Genomic DNA, 21,778 nt, shown 5'->3' on the forward strand with positions numbered 1-21,778 from the left:
TGATTTTGGCCTTTTATTTGATATCAGGTGATTTAGGAAAAACATTTTTTTCCAGGTTTGCACCATTGCAGACAATCAGCGGATGCAATGTCAGTCTTTAGACCAGCGGCCCATTCTGCACATGCATTTTGGGATCACATGATATTTTCCATTAAAGCTTGAAACAGTGTCCTCCACAACAGAAAAGTGGAAAACTGCTGCTTGACATTGATTTATGACCTTTAATATTTTTCCCTATGCCGCAGTGTTTCCAGCGCTCTCTTCGCAGAGGTTATTGTTTCAAAATGTATGCAATTTTGGAAGGCAATTACATAATTCAATGCAGACAACAAAAGTCGTCATTCTGAGAAAACACTCATTTTGTATTTTGTAACACAATTCTGAGACTTACTTCCTGCAAAACAAAACATTCCTGCATCTTTTGGTCTTTATTTTTGGTTTTCATAGGTTTATGATGGTCAGGATAGTTCATCAAGACTCCTGGGCAATTTCACAAAAAACGACATGTCTCATGCCATCCTCAACAGCACGTCCAACCATCTCTGGATGGAGTTTAACAGCAATGGTACCGGTACCAGCAAAGGATTCAAGCTATCATACAGTAGTAAGTTGAACAAAATGCCAATAAAGGCTTCATCCCATTGTCATGCACTGATTCTTGAGACGTGGCTACAGAAGTGCACAAATACAACTTTATGTATCAATTGTTTATTTTAATGAATCTTTTAAGCATATCCGATAGTATTTACCAATGTTTGGGTGAAATTTGCTTCTTTAATTTTCCCTCGAAACGTGTTTTCTTTGCCTAATGCTCAATATACAGTCACAGTCAATATACTGACACTGTCTGATAGAAAATAGTATTTATTATAAATATTGACAAATGCATTCACTTTGATTAAGAATGAATTGAATATGGTTTCAAACTGTTGAATTGTCTCGCAATCTATTGAATTGTCTCCACTGTGAGACAGTAATTTGATGGCTGACTGCTGGCAATCATATTTTGCACATCACGCATGAACTAAATGCAATAGCCAAACAAATGTTTTTTTTTTTTTTTTTTTTTTTTTTTTTTGATGGTTGTGAAGCAGAAAATAGAAGCATTATTATGAAAATCACATGCGCACACACACACACACACACACACATATATAACACACACTTAAATCTGTCACTACATTTTGACAGTGAATTAAAAAAAAATCAAACACTATTGCTGTAATTAGAAGAAAGAATAAGTAGAAACAAAGAGAGTACAGACACAGCATGTGCAAGATATTACAGATTTAATTGCTGGTCAGAGACAGTCTGATAATATCCTCGTTATCCACTCCTCATTATTTCCTCATTAAGACGTCCACCATCTTCCCAGCTAAATAAAGGAGAATAGTAAATGTATTAAAGAGCGGCACAGCAGGTCTATTGTTTTCGGACACATTTTTTTGAAAAGGCTTTCCTGCATTGGAAATATGCATTAACCAAGCAGATACAGGAAGAATGGATAACATGTTTAAAAAGGTGATCTTTGAGTTGAGCATATGCTGTGCTGGTATTAATTTGAGGTGGGCTCCTGGGGGCTGAATAGGTAATTGCTATGAGCAGGTGTAGCATTTATTGCACCACCTTTATGTCATTATTAAGCAAGAGGCCAATCCAGCCTGCCAGGGGGTTGATTTCAGGTGGCCAGATGTCTTTTTACTGTTCAAATTGGCTTACCCTGATCTTGCCCCTCTACAGGTTTTGACCTTGTCAAATGTGAGGAACCGGGGACACCTAATTACGGCTACAAAATCCAAGACGACGGCCATTTTGCAGACACATACGTGTTGTACAGTTGCAATCCTGGATACACGCTGCACGGAAGCAGCACATTGACGTGCCTCAGTGGCGACCGTAGGGTGTGGGACAAACCACTTCCATCTTGTATTGGTGAGTTCAACAATTACACAAACAAATTTGCTTTGACGATATGAAGACCCTAAACCTTGTGTATATGGCTTTCTAAAAGCATAATGTTTACCCATCTAGCTGTTTTATATCAGGTGTTGGTCTTGTTGTAATTTACAAGTGGTTCTTTTCACATTTGATCTTTCAAGTGAATGTTTTCCTTTTCACTATTAAATGTTTGTCAGTGAAGGGTTTAAGGGTTTAAGTTCCTGTCCTTCCACAAAAACCTGTCAAAAAGCCTCTTAATTGGTTGTCAGAGCAGTGCTAGAATTTTAGGTAGTCAGTTCACACTCAGTATACCAGCCTGATGTGTGAAATGCACCGCAATACCTTGTGGATGTCCAGTGTGAACTGACTGCGAGAGCATCTTCATACTGTAATTCTGATGAAGAGAGCGGCCTTAAGAGAGTCAACTTCAGTAATTACATGTGAGACCCAGGAGCAAATAAAGTGTTCGGGGGGGGGTGGAGAGAGGCTCTCTCAATGTGGTTAGGATGAAGAAAATGTCACATGATTACTCTGCAAGCCCAGCGTGGTATACTTAAAATGGAGAATATTGCCTTCAGCCGATGTTGTATGCATTTATTTGAATTAGTGTACATAATAAACCCATTGTCTATTTTCTCTAATATACTATGGGTATTTTAGACATTACGTATACAAATAGTATAATTCAATGCAGCTTTATACTCTGATGCAGGGCCTTAACCACCACAGACATTGGAACAAGTCCCCTCCCCATTAATTAGAAATGGCCAAATTGCCAAATTGTTCATTTTAACCTTTACTAATGCATTATTAAAATCAAATGTTGTATTTGTTAACATTAGTTAATGCACTGTGAACTAATGTGAATAAACAATGAACAACTGGATTTTTAACACACATTAACAAAGATTAATAAATACTGTAACAAATGTATTGCTCATTGTTAGTTCATGTGAGTTAATGCATTAACTAATGTTAATAAATGAGACCGTATTGTAAAGTCTTACCTAAAATTCTAGCACTGCTCTGCTGCACTCCATTACACAGCGATATGTATGTTATTAGGATGACAAAAATATTTAAGTTATATTTGGTCTGGTCAGCCTCAGTGGTCTAACAATGCTCGTCAATGGCAAAATGATTGAGATGGCCAATCAAATCAAAGTAGGCGGGGTTTACTGTTCACAGAAGCAGAGCGTGAATTCCAGCACGAAATGTCGGTTTAATATTGAAAGAAAGTGAGGTAAGATGTAAATAGCGAAACATTTAATACGTCAACTGTTTTTGCGATTGAAATGTTAAATGACTGACAAAATATGGCCATTTTGAACTGAAAATATGCTTTTATGTTAAGTAATTCCTAACTGAGTGTGACGAGACAAGAAACATTTTACATTTTCGACATATTAGGCATAAACATAAAAGTAGGTTACATGTATGCAAATTTTAATGCCAATTAATGAAAATATTATTTCAAATAGTTGAAATTATTATTTCTCAACTAGAATTAGACCTAGAATTTCCTTCACTAGTCTATTTATTTATGCTTTATAAAAAATTGGTCACCCCAATGTTCAAGTAATGGTTACGGCCTTGCTCTGATGTTAATTTTTTTTAATTAATCTCCTTTTGCACAATGAGTATTTTGCATTCAAGATGTAACCTTCAGCTATAATTTTGTAATAATTTTTCCATAGAGACCTCCAATTGGACTTGTGATTGGTCTCATTAATCAATTTTGCAATAATTTGATTTGTATGACAATGAAAAAGCAGCTTTGATGTGGCATTTAATTACAAACAAACTAGCCTTAAGTAGCATAAAACGTAAGTGTACCTAAAACTTGATTTATTGTATTGTTGCATTGCAAGCACTGATATTTCCTTCTGGAAATGCAAATCATGCTAAAGACCTTAATTCCTTCTCTGTGTGTGTGTGTGTGTGTGTGTGTGTAGCCGAGTGCGGAGGACACATTAGTGGTGCCACATCTGGAAGGATTCTGTCACCTGGTTACCCAGCCCCTTACGACAACAACCTTCACTGCACCTGGTCCATTGAGGCGGACACGGGCAAAACCATCAGGTATGAAAACCGGTGGTTGCAAACCACATTATGTTTTTACCTCCCCTCCATTAATTACCATATAATTCCCCCATACAACTTATAAAGGAGCATGGTGATTGCATTTCTCCCCGCTGTGTGGCCTACCACTGGCTGGCATCTGTTCCTACAAGTGCATTACCGTTACACAGAGGGGGAGGGTTAGTGAAAGGGCAAAAAGAATAGAGACACAAAAAACGATAAGCCAGTTAAGCCTTCAAAAATGAAGCAAAACTCAGGTAAGCCAATTCAGTTGATCCATTTAAGGAGAAGATGGCTTATGAAGAGCAGATAACAGGAGGAATTATAAGAGTGGGATGTAATCCATACCATCAGACTTGAGTCATGTCATTTGCGTGCTGCAGGTGTTTAAACTATTTCTATACATACAGGCTCTAAAATGGATGCTCGGCAAGCACCGAATGCCAGTAAAAATTGACTTTGGCAAGCAGAGTATGTGAGTGGAGTGGAGCAACAGCAATTTCCCCTTCTCGCTCAAAGCATCTGTAATCACTCCGCTACAACTCCACTCCATCTCTCGCTCCCCACTCACAGGTGAAAGAAATCCCTCTGTGACTTCTCTCTGTAGCATAAATTTGCACAGTAACTGCTCCACTGTAAAGTTCTCTCTGTATGTGTTTTGTCGTCTTAGCTCAAGATGTATTAAGTGAAATCATGTTTGCGTATTTCTGTACAGTTGCAGGGGTGTTGCATTAGAATGATGACATGGTTGTTCACAATTTTCAAAAGACTGCACTGAGAGGAGAGAATGATGTTTTACCCACCTTTAGATTTTATTTTCATGTGTTAAAGGAACACTTCTTGTGTTTAGTTTTTTTTTATGTCATGACTTTTTAAAGTCCCCCTGTAGTCAATAATTGTATCTCTCTATCCTTGCCTCATTTAATATACATTGATCTATGAATATGATAATTAGTAGGGGTGTAACGATACGCTCAGGTCACGATACGATACGTATCTCGATACGGAGTTCACGATACGATACGTATCACGATATTTTGAACAAAATGAAACTGAAATTCAAACAAGATTTATTAAAAAAACTAATAATTAATTAACAACAAATAATTTTCCTTGTTGTACATACAAGATCACATTTCAATAAAATAAATAAATATAAAATTTTAATAAAAACCTTCTGTATTCAAATTAACAGTTGAATAGGGCTGTCTGTCACTGAAAAAAAATGTTAAATTTAACATGAACTTAGAATTATGAATAGGGGCCGTTCACATATCGCGTCTAAAAGCGCGTGGAAGGCGCGGCTGCACCGCTTCTCCTTCTTTCCAAAGCGCTTGCGCTCCTGTGGCGTCGGTCGTTGCTATGCAACCATGAACTGAGCTCTCCAAGAGGATCAGGATGTTTCTGCAAAGGATAAATGATTTCTAGCCCTTGCATTAGTTTTACTACGAGATATATTGATGGAGATAAGATATAAAAACCACCATGTACAGCTATGATCAGCTGTTCGGCTGAGCTTTTGATGTTTTGTTACGGAAAGGCCATAGCTGATCGGTTGATTCTTGTCACACGACCTGCGGTGCGCTTGCGGCATTCTGAGAAGTTGGGAATTGCATGCGCGTCGCGACCGCGTTGATCCAATTATGAGCGCGCCTGCCGCGCAGCTACATTTGAAAATAATAACTGACTTGCACGCGGAAAAGACGCAATATGTGAACGGGCCCACAGAACTTCTTAAAGCAAAGCATCGCAAGCGTCTTTTGCTTTTCTGTGAGCACAGCTGGTGCTGTGCACTGCGGTGAAAGAAAGCCACGACTTTTCTCACGCGACCATGCAAGAGACTGACATGAGAAACGTTTAAACCTTGCAAGATTCAATGTGTGCCCGAAACACTTACTGAACTAGAGAGCTCATTAAGACACACCATCTACGATAAATCGTTACACCCCTAATACTTATAGTAATTTAAAAATGTGGTAGCATTGGATCTGGACAGGAAGGATAACTCTGGGAGTTGGAAGGGGTGTGTCGCGATTCTGCCTTCTCACATCGCGATACAGGTTCGTGGACCTGCATATCGCGATTTCGGTTTCATATCGCATATCGTTACAGCCCTAATAATTAGCCCTGCCTCCACTCACCCGCACAAGCTCAGAGGAGATCCACTCGGTCAACTTACTGAAGTATCACTTTTTACAATGTCGGACACATAACAGTAATTAATATGATTAGCATAATTAATATGACTACGTTATCAAACAGCTAATAATGTGTTGCTAAAGTTACACAAACCATGTTCACATTTATGAGTCAGACAGCTGCCTTCTAACTATTAGTATCCTTAGAAACGCTTTGAACAACTCAGAACAACAGTGGAGAAATATGCATCATACACCCGCGATATTGCTAAATCTACCCGATTTTTCATATCAACAGAAAAATATACCGGGATAACTTTCTTTTGAGACTCCCTTGCGCGGTCAGTTAATGATATGCTAAAGCCTGCCGGCACGTTGATGTGATTGGTTACAAGGTAGTTTGTGACGTCAGAAACACCAGCGATTTCAAACCGTGGGTTTGAGACTGTCTTTGGTTTACTGCAGTTTTAAAGTGAAAATACTCAGCAATGGTGTTGACTTATGACTTTGCACATGGTTTGTCTTAAAGCATGTTAAAAACACCAGATATGAACAACATTAAAAACTTGATTTTCACCACAGGGGAACTTTACATTTTTAGGTCTGACCCTCACCGGTTTGTTTCATTTTTAAATTGTGAAGTAATAAATGCATTACCTCACAGCATAAATGAGTACACCCCCTCTGAACAAATACAAAAGATGTATTTTCTTTATGATCACTAATACAATTCATGGAAAGATGGCAAAACTAAAATGTATTAAACATGTACATAATAAAAACTGAGAAATATATGTCATTAATAGACATAAAATAAGTAAATTATCCAATTTTGTTTAAATTAAGGATTGCCGAAATGAGTACATCCTAGATTTAATTCAACAAATGTATAATATTCTAGCACTTAGTATGCCCTCCATCATTTTGAAGATACTGCTCTGACCCTTCTTGGAACGGAGTGTGCAAGTTCATGACAAATTGTCCTGGATGATGAGCTCCTTAAATGCCCCAATCTTTAATGGGGAGTGTTGCTCAACTCGTCTCTACAGAATCCCCGACAGGTGCTCAAGAATGTTAAGATTAAGTGTAATACATGTCCACAGAAGGTTTTTCACCTTGGGAGAATGCATATCTTTATTGTCATATTGAGAAAATGCCCAACAATGCAGGGAATGAGGAAAGGGGAACATCTTCAGTTTCAGGTTTGTGTATTAAATTACACAGTAGTGTGGGAATTCATGACAGCATTGATAACTCCCCACACCTTCAGCACTCATTCATCCCGATATAAGAGCTGAACTTTACTGTGGGAACCAGGCACTTCTCACTATACTCCTCCTCTAGCAACACCATAACATTTTGGATGCTGTTAGATCTAAAATGATAGATTTGGTCTCATGAGACCAGAGTATTGATTCCCAGAATCTATATTTTGTAAATATGGGCTTTGGAAATGGCTAACTGACTTTATTGTGCTTTGGCTACAGTATGTAGTTCCAGTGAGAACAACAACCATGCATGTCATTGCAGGCTGCATCTTACTCTGTGAGATAAACAGTCACTCTTTTCATAGCTTTTGCTGACTCTGAGACACTCGCTTGGTATTTCTCCTGCTCTTTGTCTAGCAAAAAAAATCATCACTAAATGAAAGCTTAAAATGACGGCCTGATTATTTCAGGGTCCTTGTCACAAATCCATTGTTTTTGAATTTCTGTGTTACTTATGCTATATTTTCACACTTAAAACAATGATTTGGTAATCCTCTTGTACCACTGTCCTCTTTCGTGCTAAGAAATAAGTCTCATGACAGTTCACTCCCAAGTGGTTCCATTGTTGTCAGCATTAAGTCTGAGAATGATTCAGTGGGCTATATAACACTTTTAATTGTCAAGAAATTACTTCTCTTTAAATGTTTTGGTTCAACATACTTACCTGTTGATCAAACATTGCCTTAAACTTACACCATACAATTTTTATTTAGTTTTATTTAGTAACTTTTAGGAGGGTGTACTCATTTTTGCTACACAACATTTTATTACCTTGATAAGAAAATTTTATTTTCCTGAATAATTTTGACATGTTTCTTTGGTAATTGATTAAGCAGACTTGCTGGAACATTATCCCCCGGTTTCACAGACAAAGCTTAAGCTAGTCCCAGACTAAAATGCTTGTTTGAGCTGTTTTAACTAAAAGCAACTTGGACTGACATATCTTAAATTATGTCACTGACATTGTTTCGTTTCAGAATGCACACCAGTAATATGTTTTTATATGGAACATTTATAAAAGCTACTTAAATGCCCTAATTGAACTAAGGCCTAATCCTGGCTTAGGCTAAGCCCTATCTGTGAAACCGGGCCATTATCTCTAAAGAACCCTATCATGTCTTCTAAGTAATTGAGTAATTGCTGACTTTCAGAAGTTTCAGAGGGGGTGTACTCATTTATGCTGTGCACTGTATTTTGATACCTATATTATTTAGGTACACAATACAGTTCCATTGCTAGCAAATAGGACACTGCTAGTGAATGAAATGTCACTTCTGAGAGGCGTGGAGATATTTGAATGTGTTTGCGGAGAGCAGAACTCATGGTTGTCCACCCACACATCCCACAGAGACAGTCATTGCTGTGACTTAAGTTGATCAGTGCTGTGTTTACATGCCAGCTGCAGTGCTGTGCTTGACTCAAGGAGGTCAGGCTACAGTCGTGTTGAGTGTAAATAATATAAATCCCAGTGGCTCAGTATAGGAATACATTTATTTTGAAGGCCTTTTGTTTTGAACAGTTCAGTAGTGAGGAATATATGTTTTGTATTAATTCAGCATTTATTATTTTAATGCCAAAGATGATCCAGACATATTAAAAAGGTCATATTGTGAGGAATCAACTATTGCTTAAGGCCCAGGTATACTTCATTTTCCACGTTCCGCTCCGTCTCACGCACAGTTGAGCGCACAAGCCTTTCAAAGTATACTCCTTTGACCGTAAGTGAGGAAAGACACTTTTGGCGGGTGTGCACTATCTAATGCGCTTTGTTTTCAAGTGCTCAAATCACTCGCACATGCGCTGTTGCCGTGGACCCTCCTGATGATGTAAATTATGTCACATGTACAGTTCACGGACTGTCGCAGAATGCGGACGGTCGAAGTATACTTTGGTCTTTTGTCTTTTAAAACTCTTTGTCCTCTTCTGTGAAACAAAGCCATTTATTAAAGCTAGATTAAAGCTACATAAAAATAATAAAACATAAGAATGGCAAAAAAAAAAAAAAAAAAAAAACATATTCCAAACCATATCTGTACCAAAATACACTATAAACCTATAATAATGATTTATATTTTAGAGCTCTCTGGAGGGATTTCACAGGAAATTGCGTGGCATGTCATATCCATACACAGAGAAAAGTTGATCCATCTGTGGCTAGCACAACAAATGGAAAAAACTGATGACGATGATCATTCAAAATGACAGACCTCTGGAAGAATCACGGGTTGTGACGACAGGGGGGAAAAAAGTATTTAATTGTCCATCCACGCTGATAAGATGTCCTATATTGGTGCCTCGAGCCACATTCAAGGATCATAGCCGAAGCACAGCCAAAACAATGTTCTTCCACAAGATACACACAGTTTTATTTTTTTAACTACTACAGTGCCAAAACATAGTAACATGGTGTACTGTAGCTTTAATTATGCATTATGAATTATTTTTTTATATCCTATCTTTGCAAAGTTCTGGACTTCTTATTCTGGACTAACATATTTTAGTTTGCATGTTTGTTTATAATATGGATGCAATGTGTTTGAATGCCTTGGAAAGAAAATTCAACCAAATTGAATATTCTCACTATATTTGACCTTCCCAGCCTCCACTTCATAGTCTTTGACACAGAGGTGGACCATGACATTCTGAAGGTTTGGGACGGACAAGCGGAGAGTGGCATTCTGCTGAAAGAGTGGAGTGGGTCGCTTCTACCCGAAGACACTCACAGCACTTTCAACATCCTCACGCTTCAGTTTGACAGCGATTACTTCATTAGCAAGTCCGGTTTCTCCATCCAGTTCTCAAGTATGTATCAGCTTCTCCTTGGCTGTGTTCAGAATAGTATACTCTTACTATCTTTGCAGTATGCATACTGTGCACTGTACGCAAATATTCATTAATTGGAATACCTGGATGAGCTACTATATGTTTGTAGTGGCAACTGGGGGGTTTTAAACACTAAATTGTAGCGGTCTGTAGATTCCCTCCCAAAGATCTTTTTTTTTCTTCGTCTTTTTAACTAAAGTGAAAATAATACACAAAATAAAATTGTGTTTTCGAGATTGTAAGTCTATCATCTAATAAATAAAATAGCCAGCAGTATAGTGTATTGTATATAGTGTATGCTGTGCAGTATGCAGTAAGTAGTAAGCTATTGTTGTAACACAGCCTTTTTATCTGTTAATGTCCTAAGATCCCACCGTTCGCATAGGCTATTTATGTATTTTTAAATGGTTATAGAGCATATGTTTATGTTTAAATAGCAGAAACCATTGCATATTTTATTTGACATTTTGTCAGTAATATGATATGATTGTTGACATATAATTAAATTAAAATCTCCATAAACATGAGTTTAACGCCATCACATAAGTGGGCTGCTGTGCGACTTGGCATATTTAGTCGAGAGCAGAGGTCCGTTTTCTCATGAATAAGTGATTTTCCGCTCTCTCTAATGTCTCACTGATCCACAGCTGATTCAAAATTTATCTTTTTATTTCAGCTACAGTTGCCACGACCTGCAACGACCCAGGGACCCCTCAAAATGGAACACGCTATGGAGACAGCAGGGAGCCTGGCGACACCATTTCCTTTCAGTGTGACCCTGGGTACCAGATTCAAGGAGTGTCTGAAATCACTTGTGTTCAGCTCAACAGCCGGTTTTTCTGGCAGCCAGACCCACCCACCTGCATCGGTGAGATCAGACTCGACTATGCGCTTCTTACTTTCCTTACTGGAAAGCTCTATACCACAGTAAAACCTGATGTGTTATCGAACACTCTTTTATTTTAAAAGTAAAATATTAATAGAAATTATGGCTGCCAATGCAATACGTTAATTTAGAGTGATTACTTACGGAAAAAAATATATTATTACTGTTGATACTATAGAAAGTCTGGTATTGTTTCTTTTTTAAATATTGACATAATACATGTACTATAGTACATGCACTATAGCCATAGTATTCTTTGAAGTTAATTTGGATTATCATGCATATGCTGTTGTACATGAATATGTACAAATTATGTTTTATATTTGGTCACACATCATCTAAGAGATACTCTTTCCTTCTTTAATTGTCGGGCACCATCTGAGGAATCTCACAAGAACAATCAAAGTCTGTGCCATCTTTTCTTGCTTTCATCACTTTCACTTTTATTCGTGTGCACTTATTCTTGGGCTAAACTGAACAGTCAATCAGAGTGATCTCTCCCACTGACGGCCCCAACGCAGATTCAGCGTACTGAATAGGTCGATCTGCCGCTGGCATGAGCCCGACTAGTGCCTATGTCACGGCCCTAATGGTGCATGCCCACTACTGCGGCAAAACGGTGCTCAGTGCCGCTGACAACGCTTTGGGGTGTGTCTGTAACGAGTGTGTTTAATATATGCTTTTTCAACACACAGGCAATATAATCATCACAGACACACACAATTACATGCCCTATTTAAAGATATGCTGTCAATTTTCTAAACTTTTGTGAACCCAGTCATTATAATCACAATGAACGCATCCAAACTGCAATTTTTAACATCACACACACACACACACACACACACACACACACACACACACACACACACACACACACACACACACACACATATATCTATATATATATCAGGGGCGTTTCCTCCGAGGAGGCAAGGGAGGCGGTGCTTCCTCAAAAAATTAGAATGAGAAAATAATATTACATATTCATATTTAAGTCACTCGTTTTTCTACAGGAACACTGTCCAACAGCGACACCCGCAGGTAAAGTTATAGTGGGAGTCCGCATCTCTTGTGTCTCCCTTGGACCTCATAGAAAATGAACAGAGCCTCTAAAGCATGCGTTGGGTTTTGTGGGGGGTAATAGAGAATGAATGGGGGAAAGTCAGGTGAGAGCGCTATGATTGGATATGGTGGGTTATGATTGGATATGATTGGTCTGTGCGATAAATCCCGCCTCTTGTTTACGTGCGCATTTCACGCGTCAGTTTGAATGAATAAAATGATGGTGTCAAAGTAAGTAAACAGCTCACCCACTTAGATATCACCGCTTTGTCACATTAAAATCAAACTTGAAAAGACCTGAAAACACAATGGGCCCTATTTTAACGATCTAAACGCAAAGTGTAAAGCGCACGCCGCAGGTGCACTCAAGGCGTGTCCAAATCCACTTTTGCTATTTTAACGACGGAAAAACGGTCCGTGCGCCGGGGCGCATTTTTGAAATGGGTTGTCCCTATTCTCTTAATGAGTAATGGGCGTAACGTTCAATAAACCAATCAAAGTGTCATCTCCCATTCCCTTTAAGAGCGAGATGCGGTCGCTCCATGGCGGATTGCTATTTACATGGCGTACACGCGATGAGTCAGTTAATATATATGTGTGTGTATTGGCACGATTGTTCAATTAATTAGCCAATTTCGTTCATCATTATAAGTAGTAATAGGCTGAATTGAAAATAGGTAGCCTAATTCTAATACACACAATGACTATTCATCATTACATTTTTATATTTATGTAGCCTACACAATAATATTCTTTTACACTGTAATCCTTTTGTTTTTAATATTTGGCATGTTTGTGTGATGCGCATCCTTGTGTGTAATAAGCAAAGTCAACGCGCACTGTGGACGCGCCCAGAGGCGCAGTTTCTACCAACGCGCTCTAACAAAAAATATTGCGCCATTGACTTTAGACTTTAGACTTAGACCAGGTTTGAGTTGGTCTATGGCGCAGTCTATTTTCAGCTCCTTAAAATAGCAATGCGCCGGCAATGCGCATGAACACACCTCTTTTTTAGACCAGCACGCCCATGGGTGCACTAACTGGCGCAAATGCATTTACTAATTTAAGGACGTGGCGCTGAACGGGAAAACGCGAACGGCGCCGGACGCAAACTAGCAAACACACTTGCGCTGCGCCTTGCGTTGCATTGCGCCGGGTGTATTATAGGGCCCAATGACTGCGGGGGTTTTAATGAGCAATAATAAGCTTGGTGAAATTAAAGATACATCTTTGTGTCTGTTTACCGAGCATGACTGATGATCCGAAATAAGTTGACTATTAAAAAGAACAGCTGAAAATCAATACACAAATAAAATATATTGTTTAACCCTCTATGGTACAATGTTGCCTTCAGGAAACAGTCTATTTTAGTTTGTTTTTAATAAAATTAGACTTTTAAATGAAAACAAACTAAAATAGACTAAAAAAGTCTCATTTAATAAAATGAGACTTTTAAATGAAAATAAATGAATTAAAAATGTGTGAAAATGTTTATTGATATTATTATAGTGTAGTATTATAGTATAGTTTAAGCAGGAAAAACACCACAAATAAGTTTTTCCTTATTGATATTGTTACATATCCCGTGTCTCCCGGACTCCATTTCCCACTATCCTCTTGTTCTCCACACCTGCACTCACTTTCCTCTCATCTCCCCATCAGCACTCATCATCCACACCTGGACTTAATCTTCTTCACTGCCTATATATATGGACTCACTCCCTTCACTCCTTGTCTGTTCTGATCGTTGTATAGTGTGTGTGTATGCTTCTGCTTCGTGTCTATTCATTAAACTACCCATTATTGTGGATTCCGCTTACGCTTCGTCTCTACTGCATCACACCGTAACAGAAGAACAGACCATAACCGACTGGACATCCACAAATTAATCATGGGTTTATTTCTGGTTCCCGTGGCTCCTGCTCCCCCTCAGCCTCTCACAACTACATCTGCGGCTAACCGGCTCATCGGGCTCTTCCAGGTTGGCCGTTCATTGGAGAGTAGTGTTAATTTCGTCAGACGAGACGAGACGAAATATGTTCGTCAACGACCTTTTTTTCATGACTAATGCCTGTTTCACACATAATCCGTCTGCAGTGCGTATGCGTTGCGTATTTTTTTACGCACCCATGTTAACGGATTAGAGCGTTCACACTGCACGCGGTTGCGGTCCGTCATTGCGTTCCAGGAGCGGTGCGTCTGCAGCAGTGCAGCGATCGTTTACGTACCGAGTCTATTTTTGCTGTGCTGCAAGTGCAGCAGCAGATTGTGTGTGGGCAAAATGAACATGGATTGACCTGAAATTGTAAAAAAAAAAAAAAAAAAAAAAAAAAAAAAAAAAAAAATTATACACATTTAAACTACATTTAGTACATTATATAAAGAATTTTTTTTAAATTATTTAACGCCATGCCAGCAACAAGCTATATTCATGCCAAAAGGAAACTATGGAGTCAAATTAATGCCTTAAAGTTTTGCACAAAAATAAAGTTTTGCAAAACAAAAAAAAAAAAAGAATTGAGCAATAAAAAAATGTTTTGCAAACAAAAATAAAGAATTGCAAAGGAAAAATAAAGTATTGAGTGGAAAAAAAATGTTTTGCAAACAAAAATAATAAATTGCAAAATAAAATAACGTAGGGCAAAAATAAAAATATAATCAATTACAAAAATCAATGACGGCTGTAATCCTATTTTATCTTTGCCACATATTTTTCATGCTCAAACCTACTAAATCATTTGCAACGCTCATTTTATTCTGCGTTTCAGTCAAGCGTGCGCTCACGATACTGGTTTTCTTTTGCGCTGCACTTTTCTGTGCGGTTCTCTTTATGGCACTGGTTTGACGTGGGGGTGGAGTCAAGAAATGGGGGCACGCCCCCGCGAAACACGTCATCGGCAGGAGACGCAGATCGGAACCATAGACTGTAAAAAATATGGACGTAGTGTCCGTGACGTCACCCATAGAGTTCTGAACAGCAGTTTTGACGCAAAAATGAGGCCGCGGCCATCTTAGCTGCACGTGACCGCACGTCACTCACGGATAACTGAAAATGGGCAAAGAGGCGGGACGTAGTTGGAGCCCATGCGACTTGTTGCTGAAACCACGCCCGCCTAGCTATCTATCTTAGACACTATCTAAAATATTAATAAAGATAACAATATCATTAGAAAGTACTAAAGGATTACTGTCAATCTACAGTGATTTTTAAGATAACGTTATAGATGCTCTAACACCAGTAGGCTAATTAATTTGTGTGGGGTGTGCAAATAACACAAAAAAATCAACTGGGACTTCATACCTTTAATGAAATAGAGATCGCGAGATGAATCCAATCCGTTGCACTTGGGTAAAATGTCCATTTCAAAACATAAAACATCGTTTATAATGTAAAACTCTATACGTACATATATAGGTACCAGATATCTGTATAATGTTCTCTCAAACTAATGAGCACGTGTCCAAAGTATAATTTTTCAAAATAGTGCAGCAGTTTTAGTTATATCCAAGCAGTGCTGTCGGAGTTGTATATCCTCCTGGTATTGTCATTGTAGTAAACCTCAGGAACAAAACTTTTAGCCAATGCCACGACGATCCAACAACGTGTGTTCCGCATGCGAGCACATGTAACGTTACACAGACTGACATCTGTCTCGAGTATGCAGCAAGCCATATATTGTATAAAATAATCCAGAAAAAAGTGTAAGGACTTAGCCTATTTATTAGCTCAATTTAATTGTTACAGGGAATAAGAATTGAATCAACTGTAAATGATTCACTGTAAATGATTCAGAATTAATATTTAACACTTCATCAATTATTCGTCCAGCGAAAATTGAGGTTAGAGTATTTTACCAATTCTGGATAAAATATTATTCTGCGGCCAACAGTAACAATATTTTATTATGATTATTGCTATTATTGTAATTATTATATTATAAGCAAGAGGTAACTTGATCTTTTACGTTTAAGGCAGTAATTTGACACACAGCACAAGAAACTCGTATATGTGAAAATCAAAACAAGATTTATTGACTACTTCTAATGCTTACAGGAAACTAAGGCTAAACACACACACACACACACACACATACATACATGCACACACATTTGCGGAGTTGATGAGTTATGAAAAGTCCCAAGTTCAGTGCTAACTTAACTCATAACCTGAGGAAAATCACAAAAGCAGAGCTTTGGCTTGATTCTTTAGGTTTAAAGGAGTTTCACCAGTTTCCAGCAAGAGAGAGAGAAGTTTGCTTGTACCTGCGTTTGCTGTGACAGCTGAGGTAATCGGGTTGTTCCGTGACTCGTGTACAGCGGAATCCCGTTCTGGATTGGCTGTCTTTCAGGTGACGTCTTCTCGGGAAAGCCCTGTGGGTTGCGCGGAAGCTTTGAAGGATGCTGCTGGCTGGTGCAACTGTTCTGAGCGTCTGGCTTGAGCGGCTCTCTTCTTGGGAGACTTTGGTCAGATATTTCACGAAGTGTTTTGGAGTCTGGATGTGACGGCTGTCGAATGATCAGCGGCGCAGTTCGTGGTTGAAGTCGGGTGTTCGATGGAAAATCAGCCCCGGTCAATCAGTTATCAATGACCCATGCGACTTTTCCGCCGTGGTCAAAGTAGCGGTGCTTCGGCTAACGGGCTTCAACGACTGTGCTTCAGTCCGGCTTCTGACTGATTTCGAGCGATTTCTGACCGACTTCTGGCTTCCAGCACTAGCTTGTTTGGACAGCATAGTTTTAAAGGAGCGATCCTCCAATGAGACGTTGCTACGGAGATTAGACACGCCTCGTCTATTGTCTATTGATCACATCGCGTGATATCTGTGGAACATTCTCCTGTTTTATTAACAACTTTATAATGTTTCTTAATATTTTCCTGATACTGAATTTCAATGTTTCATTCACACAGAATTACAGAGAATTATAAATTCTGCATTTAGAACTCAAACATGACACACTTCTTACACACATAATTAGACTGACCTAATTAAAACAATGATTACCAGAGAAAGAAAAGGCATACGGGAATACAAACATATACTGCATTGACTCCAACATGTTAGTAATCACATCATAGCAAATGTTATTCTGGATATAGTTAATACTTTAAGTAATCGACAATTGTCCCTTTTGAGATTCAAGATTGAGTCCTTAAGCATAGTTTAAACTTTGACCGGAGTCACGAGTGACCGGGTTAGGATGGATTGCTCACACAAGGGAGGTATTGATAGGACAGATTCGTCTTTAAATCCGTTGATGGGTGTTTTCCTGTTCCGTCTGATAATACAAGAGGGTTTTGTGAGAGAATCAATAGATTTAATGTGATCAGATCCACGTGATGGGTTCTGATTAGTTTATTGCTGATGAGCTAAGAAGTCCTTTAGACAGAGTCCTTTGTTAAAAGAAGTCACGTCATCACTTCTGTTAAGGCTAGGTATTTCCTGTCAGGAAATGGATCTTTTGGACCAAATGAAGCTTTGTTCAATCATGTTGTTCATTGATAAAGTCATTGGTAAGTTCTGTCGAGCGATGCCCTACAAAAGGCACAAATACGGCTGAGATGCCAAATTCAGCGGCTGAAATGAGCTGCTGAGGTAACATGACGGCTCACAGACAGCAGTGCCAATCCACCTGTCACTCAAGTGACCACGCCCTTAATTATGCAGAACTTTAAGGCTTAATATAATTTAAACGGATGAGTTATAAAAAAATTCACCCCCCTCAGAGTTGTCATGAAGGACAAAATTAGCAGTATAGACCAAAACACAATGTGAACCATAGTGTAAAAATGTTTTTTTCTGCTGTAAACTTGGCTATTTTAACATGATGGTCAATGAGATTCTGCTCCCTTTTGCAGCCTGTCCCTAGCGGCCAGTCGATGAATCGCAGTTTAAGTTACTTCCGTATTGGCTTCACGAGAAACTGGGGGAGGTTGCCGCTTGATCGGAACAGAACAGATCAAGCACAGAGACAGAGCGCATTTATTATAATCTGAAAACCACGCCCACCGGGGGAAAAACAATCCAACCGTCTCCAGGCTGCTGCCTTGTCTTTTCTGACTCATTACAAAAAACAGAACAATGCCTAAAAGCTGCTGTGTGACAAGGTGTACAGCTAACAAGCTAAAAAAAACCAGAAATAAGTTTTTATAAGCTGCCGACCCCAAAAAAACTAATGTTTAAGGACACAAAAGTGGATACAGGCAGTGAGACAGAGCGCAACGGGTCATATTACTATAAGAAATGCATTGGAGGGGGTCGTAATCGGCGACAACATATGCTAAACAAACCAACAAAAACAAACCATTCATTATTTTTAACCATGTCAAAGAATTATTTCACCTGTCGCCGATTACGCTCCCCTCCAATGCATTTCGCGGGGGCGTGCCCCTGTTTCTTGACTCCACCCCCACGTCAAACCAGTGCCATAAAGAGAACCGCACAGAAAAGTGCAGCGCAAAAGAAAACCGGTATCGTGAGCGCACACTTGACTGAAAAGCAGAATAAAATGAGCGTTGCAAATTATTTAGTAGGTTTGAGCATGAAAAATATGTGGCAAAGATAAAATAGGATTACAGCTGTCATTGATTTTTGTAATTGATTATATTTTTATTTTTGCACTACGTTATTTTATTTTGCAATTTATTATTTTTGTTTGCAAAACTTATTTTTTTTCTGCTCAATACTTTATTTTTCCTTTGCAATTCTTTATTTTTGTTTGCAAAACATTTTTTTATTGCTCAATTCTTTTTTGTGTTTTGCAAAACTTTATTTTTGTGCAAAACTTTAAGGCATTAATTTGACTCCATAGGAAACATTTCAGTTTCACAGTTCAGTTGTATCATTTCAAAACAATTATTTTATTTAAAAAAAAAAATGAACAGTGTTTACTTGCATAATGGGATCAGATATGTTTTTCCCCATCGTTGGAGGGAAACTCGCATCCCAGCAGGCAATGACGTGATTAAGTCCTCTGTCATTAGCATGTAGGTGTATATATAAATGTATACATTTAAGTTTACGCATTAAAGGGATAGTTCACCCAAAAATGAAAATTTGATGTTTATCTGCTTACCCCCAGTACATCCAAGATGTAGGTGAATTTGTTTCTTCAGTCGAACGCAAATTATGATTTTTAACTGCAACCGCTGCCGTCTGTCAGTCAAATAATAGGAGTGATTGGGAACTTGAACAATAAGAGTCGAAAAAACTTCCATAGACAAATCCTAATTAAACCCTGCGGCTCATGATGACGCATTGATGTCCTAAGACATGAAACGATCGGTTTGTACAAGAAACCGAACAGTATTTATATAATTTTTTACCTCTAATACACCACTATGTCCAACTCCGTTCAGCTTCCGGTTAGTGAGGTCTGATCACGCTCTGACAACGGAAGTGATGTCTCGCGCTCATTGAAGTATATGGGCGAGACATCACTTCCGTCAGCAGAGCGGGTTTTTTGACCTCACTAACAGGATGCTGAACGAAGTTGGACATAGTGGTGTATTAGAGGTAAAAAATGATATAAATACTGTTCGTTTTCTCACACAAACCGATCGTTTCGTGTCTTAGGACACCAATGTGTCGTCACGAGCCGCATGGTTTAATTTGGATTTGTCTAAGCAAGTTTTATTTACTGTTACAGTAGAAGTTCCCATCCACTGCTATTATTTGACTGACAGACGGCAGCGGTTGCAGTTAAAAATCATAATTTGCGTTCGACTGAAGAAACAAATTCACCTACATCTTGGATGTACTGGGGGTAAGCAGATAAACATCAAATTTTCATTTTTGGGTGAACTATCCTTTTAAATAGCTCGTTGTACATACATTTGTATGTCTAATGAGTATGCTACATGTCATTTATATAGGGCAGACCGTGAAGTAGGCCTAGTTATAAAACGTCTTAATGTATCAATGTACATATCTAAATAAGTATGTTGAAAGTGTACATAATGTATAAATATAAATCTGGAGTACACGTTACAATTCTGATGACTTTTCATTTGAGTAAATATTAAACTCGAACAGTCTCGTAGCGCACTGCAAACGTGTGCTGTGTGAAAGCACAATGGCCGCTTCCTGCTTCAGCAACACATACGCACTGCAGACGGATTATCATAGCTGTCAACATTGAACACTGAAAATAAGGGAGATTTCCCGGAATCCATCCCCAAAATAAGGGATTTTTTTTTTACACGATTATTACGTTGGCACGGGGGACAGGGGGTCAGGACCCCCGCAGTTTTGAAAAGACAGAAATCGACCCCCGCACTTTTGATAAGGGCTGCTTCAATCAGTCACACTATATCATCTTTTAGCTTGGGGATATTTTCTTTCAAATGAGACCATTTTCATTTTCACGTTTCTGTGAGCTTTCGTTCGTAAACAATCAACGGAAATGCGCTCTCGAACGGAGAAACACGCGATCTCCAAACCATCGATCAAAGCATGCTAACGTTTTAGGACAGGTCGATGATGGTATCCATGGGTTTCATGTGACGTCACTGTATTCTATCGCCGCCATATTTGTGACCGGTCAGAGCTGTGCGCTCTGTTTAAGTCTATGGTGACAGCAGCTACAACTACCAGAGGAAGGCCAACGAAAAGCTCTCAGAAGGTTCACAACAAACTTACAATATGTCTGGGATATGTGGTGCTGTTAGCCGTTTCAACAGTCGTCAGAACTGCACATTTATTTGATCCCAAAGGAGTTAGATCGGCAGAATTATTGGCTTCATTCAGAAAGGACCATACCACTGGCAGCCAAACAGCAATGCACAACATTAATAACTGCTGGGACTGTCATTTACATAACATTATAATTGTCTACAATGTTGTATTAAAATATTGTGAATTCTAGTTGCTGTGTTTCGGGGTGTTATTACAGGATGAACAAATTCACGACGCGAGCTGACTACATTACTTAGTTCAAATACATGCGTGCATGATTTTGTGCAAATATAAGTTGTAATTTTATGTCTGTCTTGTATAAATATATATGAATTACCCTATATAGGATGTGTTCCTTTGAGTAAATTAACTTAAAGCGCTTCATTTTACGGATGTTCATTCAGCGCGTGCAGCTCAAATAATACTATCAAAATGAGATGATTTGAGAAAAAAATCTGTTATTGTTCGTGATCCTTATTAATGAAACCACGTGTTGCTGAATATAATACGAGAACAATATAAGAGCTAGTTATTAAAAATAATGCATCATTTTTTTTAAAAAATATGAAAGTTTTAATATTACTGTAAACATTTTAATGACTTAAATCATTGCTGTTTGAGCTGCGCACGCTGAAGCTGAAGAGAATAAAAACCCGTAAACAAAGTTAATTAACTCAACGGAACACATCCTATATAAAATAATCCAGATATTAATACAAAATAAAAATAATATTACAACTTATATTTGCACAAAATCATGCACGCATGTACTTGAACTAAGTAATGTAGTCAGCTCGTGTCGTTAATTTGTTCATCCTGTAATAACACGCCGAAACACAGCAACTAGAATTCACAATATTTTAATACAACATTGTATACAATTATAATGTTATGTAAATGACA

The 21,778-nt window shown here is 38.4% G+C and overlaps 1 protein-coding gene across 4 annotated transcripts in view; it reads left to right on the top strand.

The window, feature by feature from the left end:
• Window positions 1-21,778, top strand: part of LOC125277427 (CUB and sushi domain-containing protein 1-like) — a 750,178-nt gene that overhangs the window by 562,138 nt on the left and 166,262 nt on the right. For all 4 annotated transcript variants that reach the window (XM_048205771.1, XM_048205772.1, XM_048205773.1 and 1 more), the window contains 5 exons: window positions 448-604; window positions 1,741-1,932; window positions 3,894-4,020; window positions 10,026-10,228; window positions 10,926-11,117. In XM_048205771.1, coding sequence (XP_048061728.1) covers window positions 448-604; window positions 1,741-1,932; window positions 3,894-4,020; window positions 10,026-10,228; window positions 10,926-11,117 — 871 coding nt within the window. The remainder of the gene's footprint in view (window positions 1-447; window positions 605-1,740; window positions 1,933-3,893; window positions 4,021-10,025; window positions 10,229-10,925; window positions 11,118-21,778) is intronic.

The sequence above is a fragment of the Megalobrama amblycephala genome, linkage group LG10 (assembly GCF_018812025.1).
Source record: "Megalobrama amblycephala isolate DHTTF-2021 linkage group LG10, ASM1881202v1, whole genome shotgun sequence".
In the NCBI taxonomy this organism is placed as follows: domain Eukaryota; kingdom Metazoa; phylum Chordata; class Actinopteri; order Cypriniformes; family Xenocyprididae; genus Megalobrama; species Megalobrama amblycephala.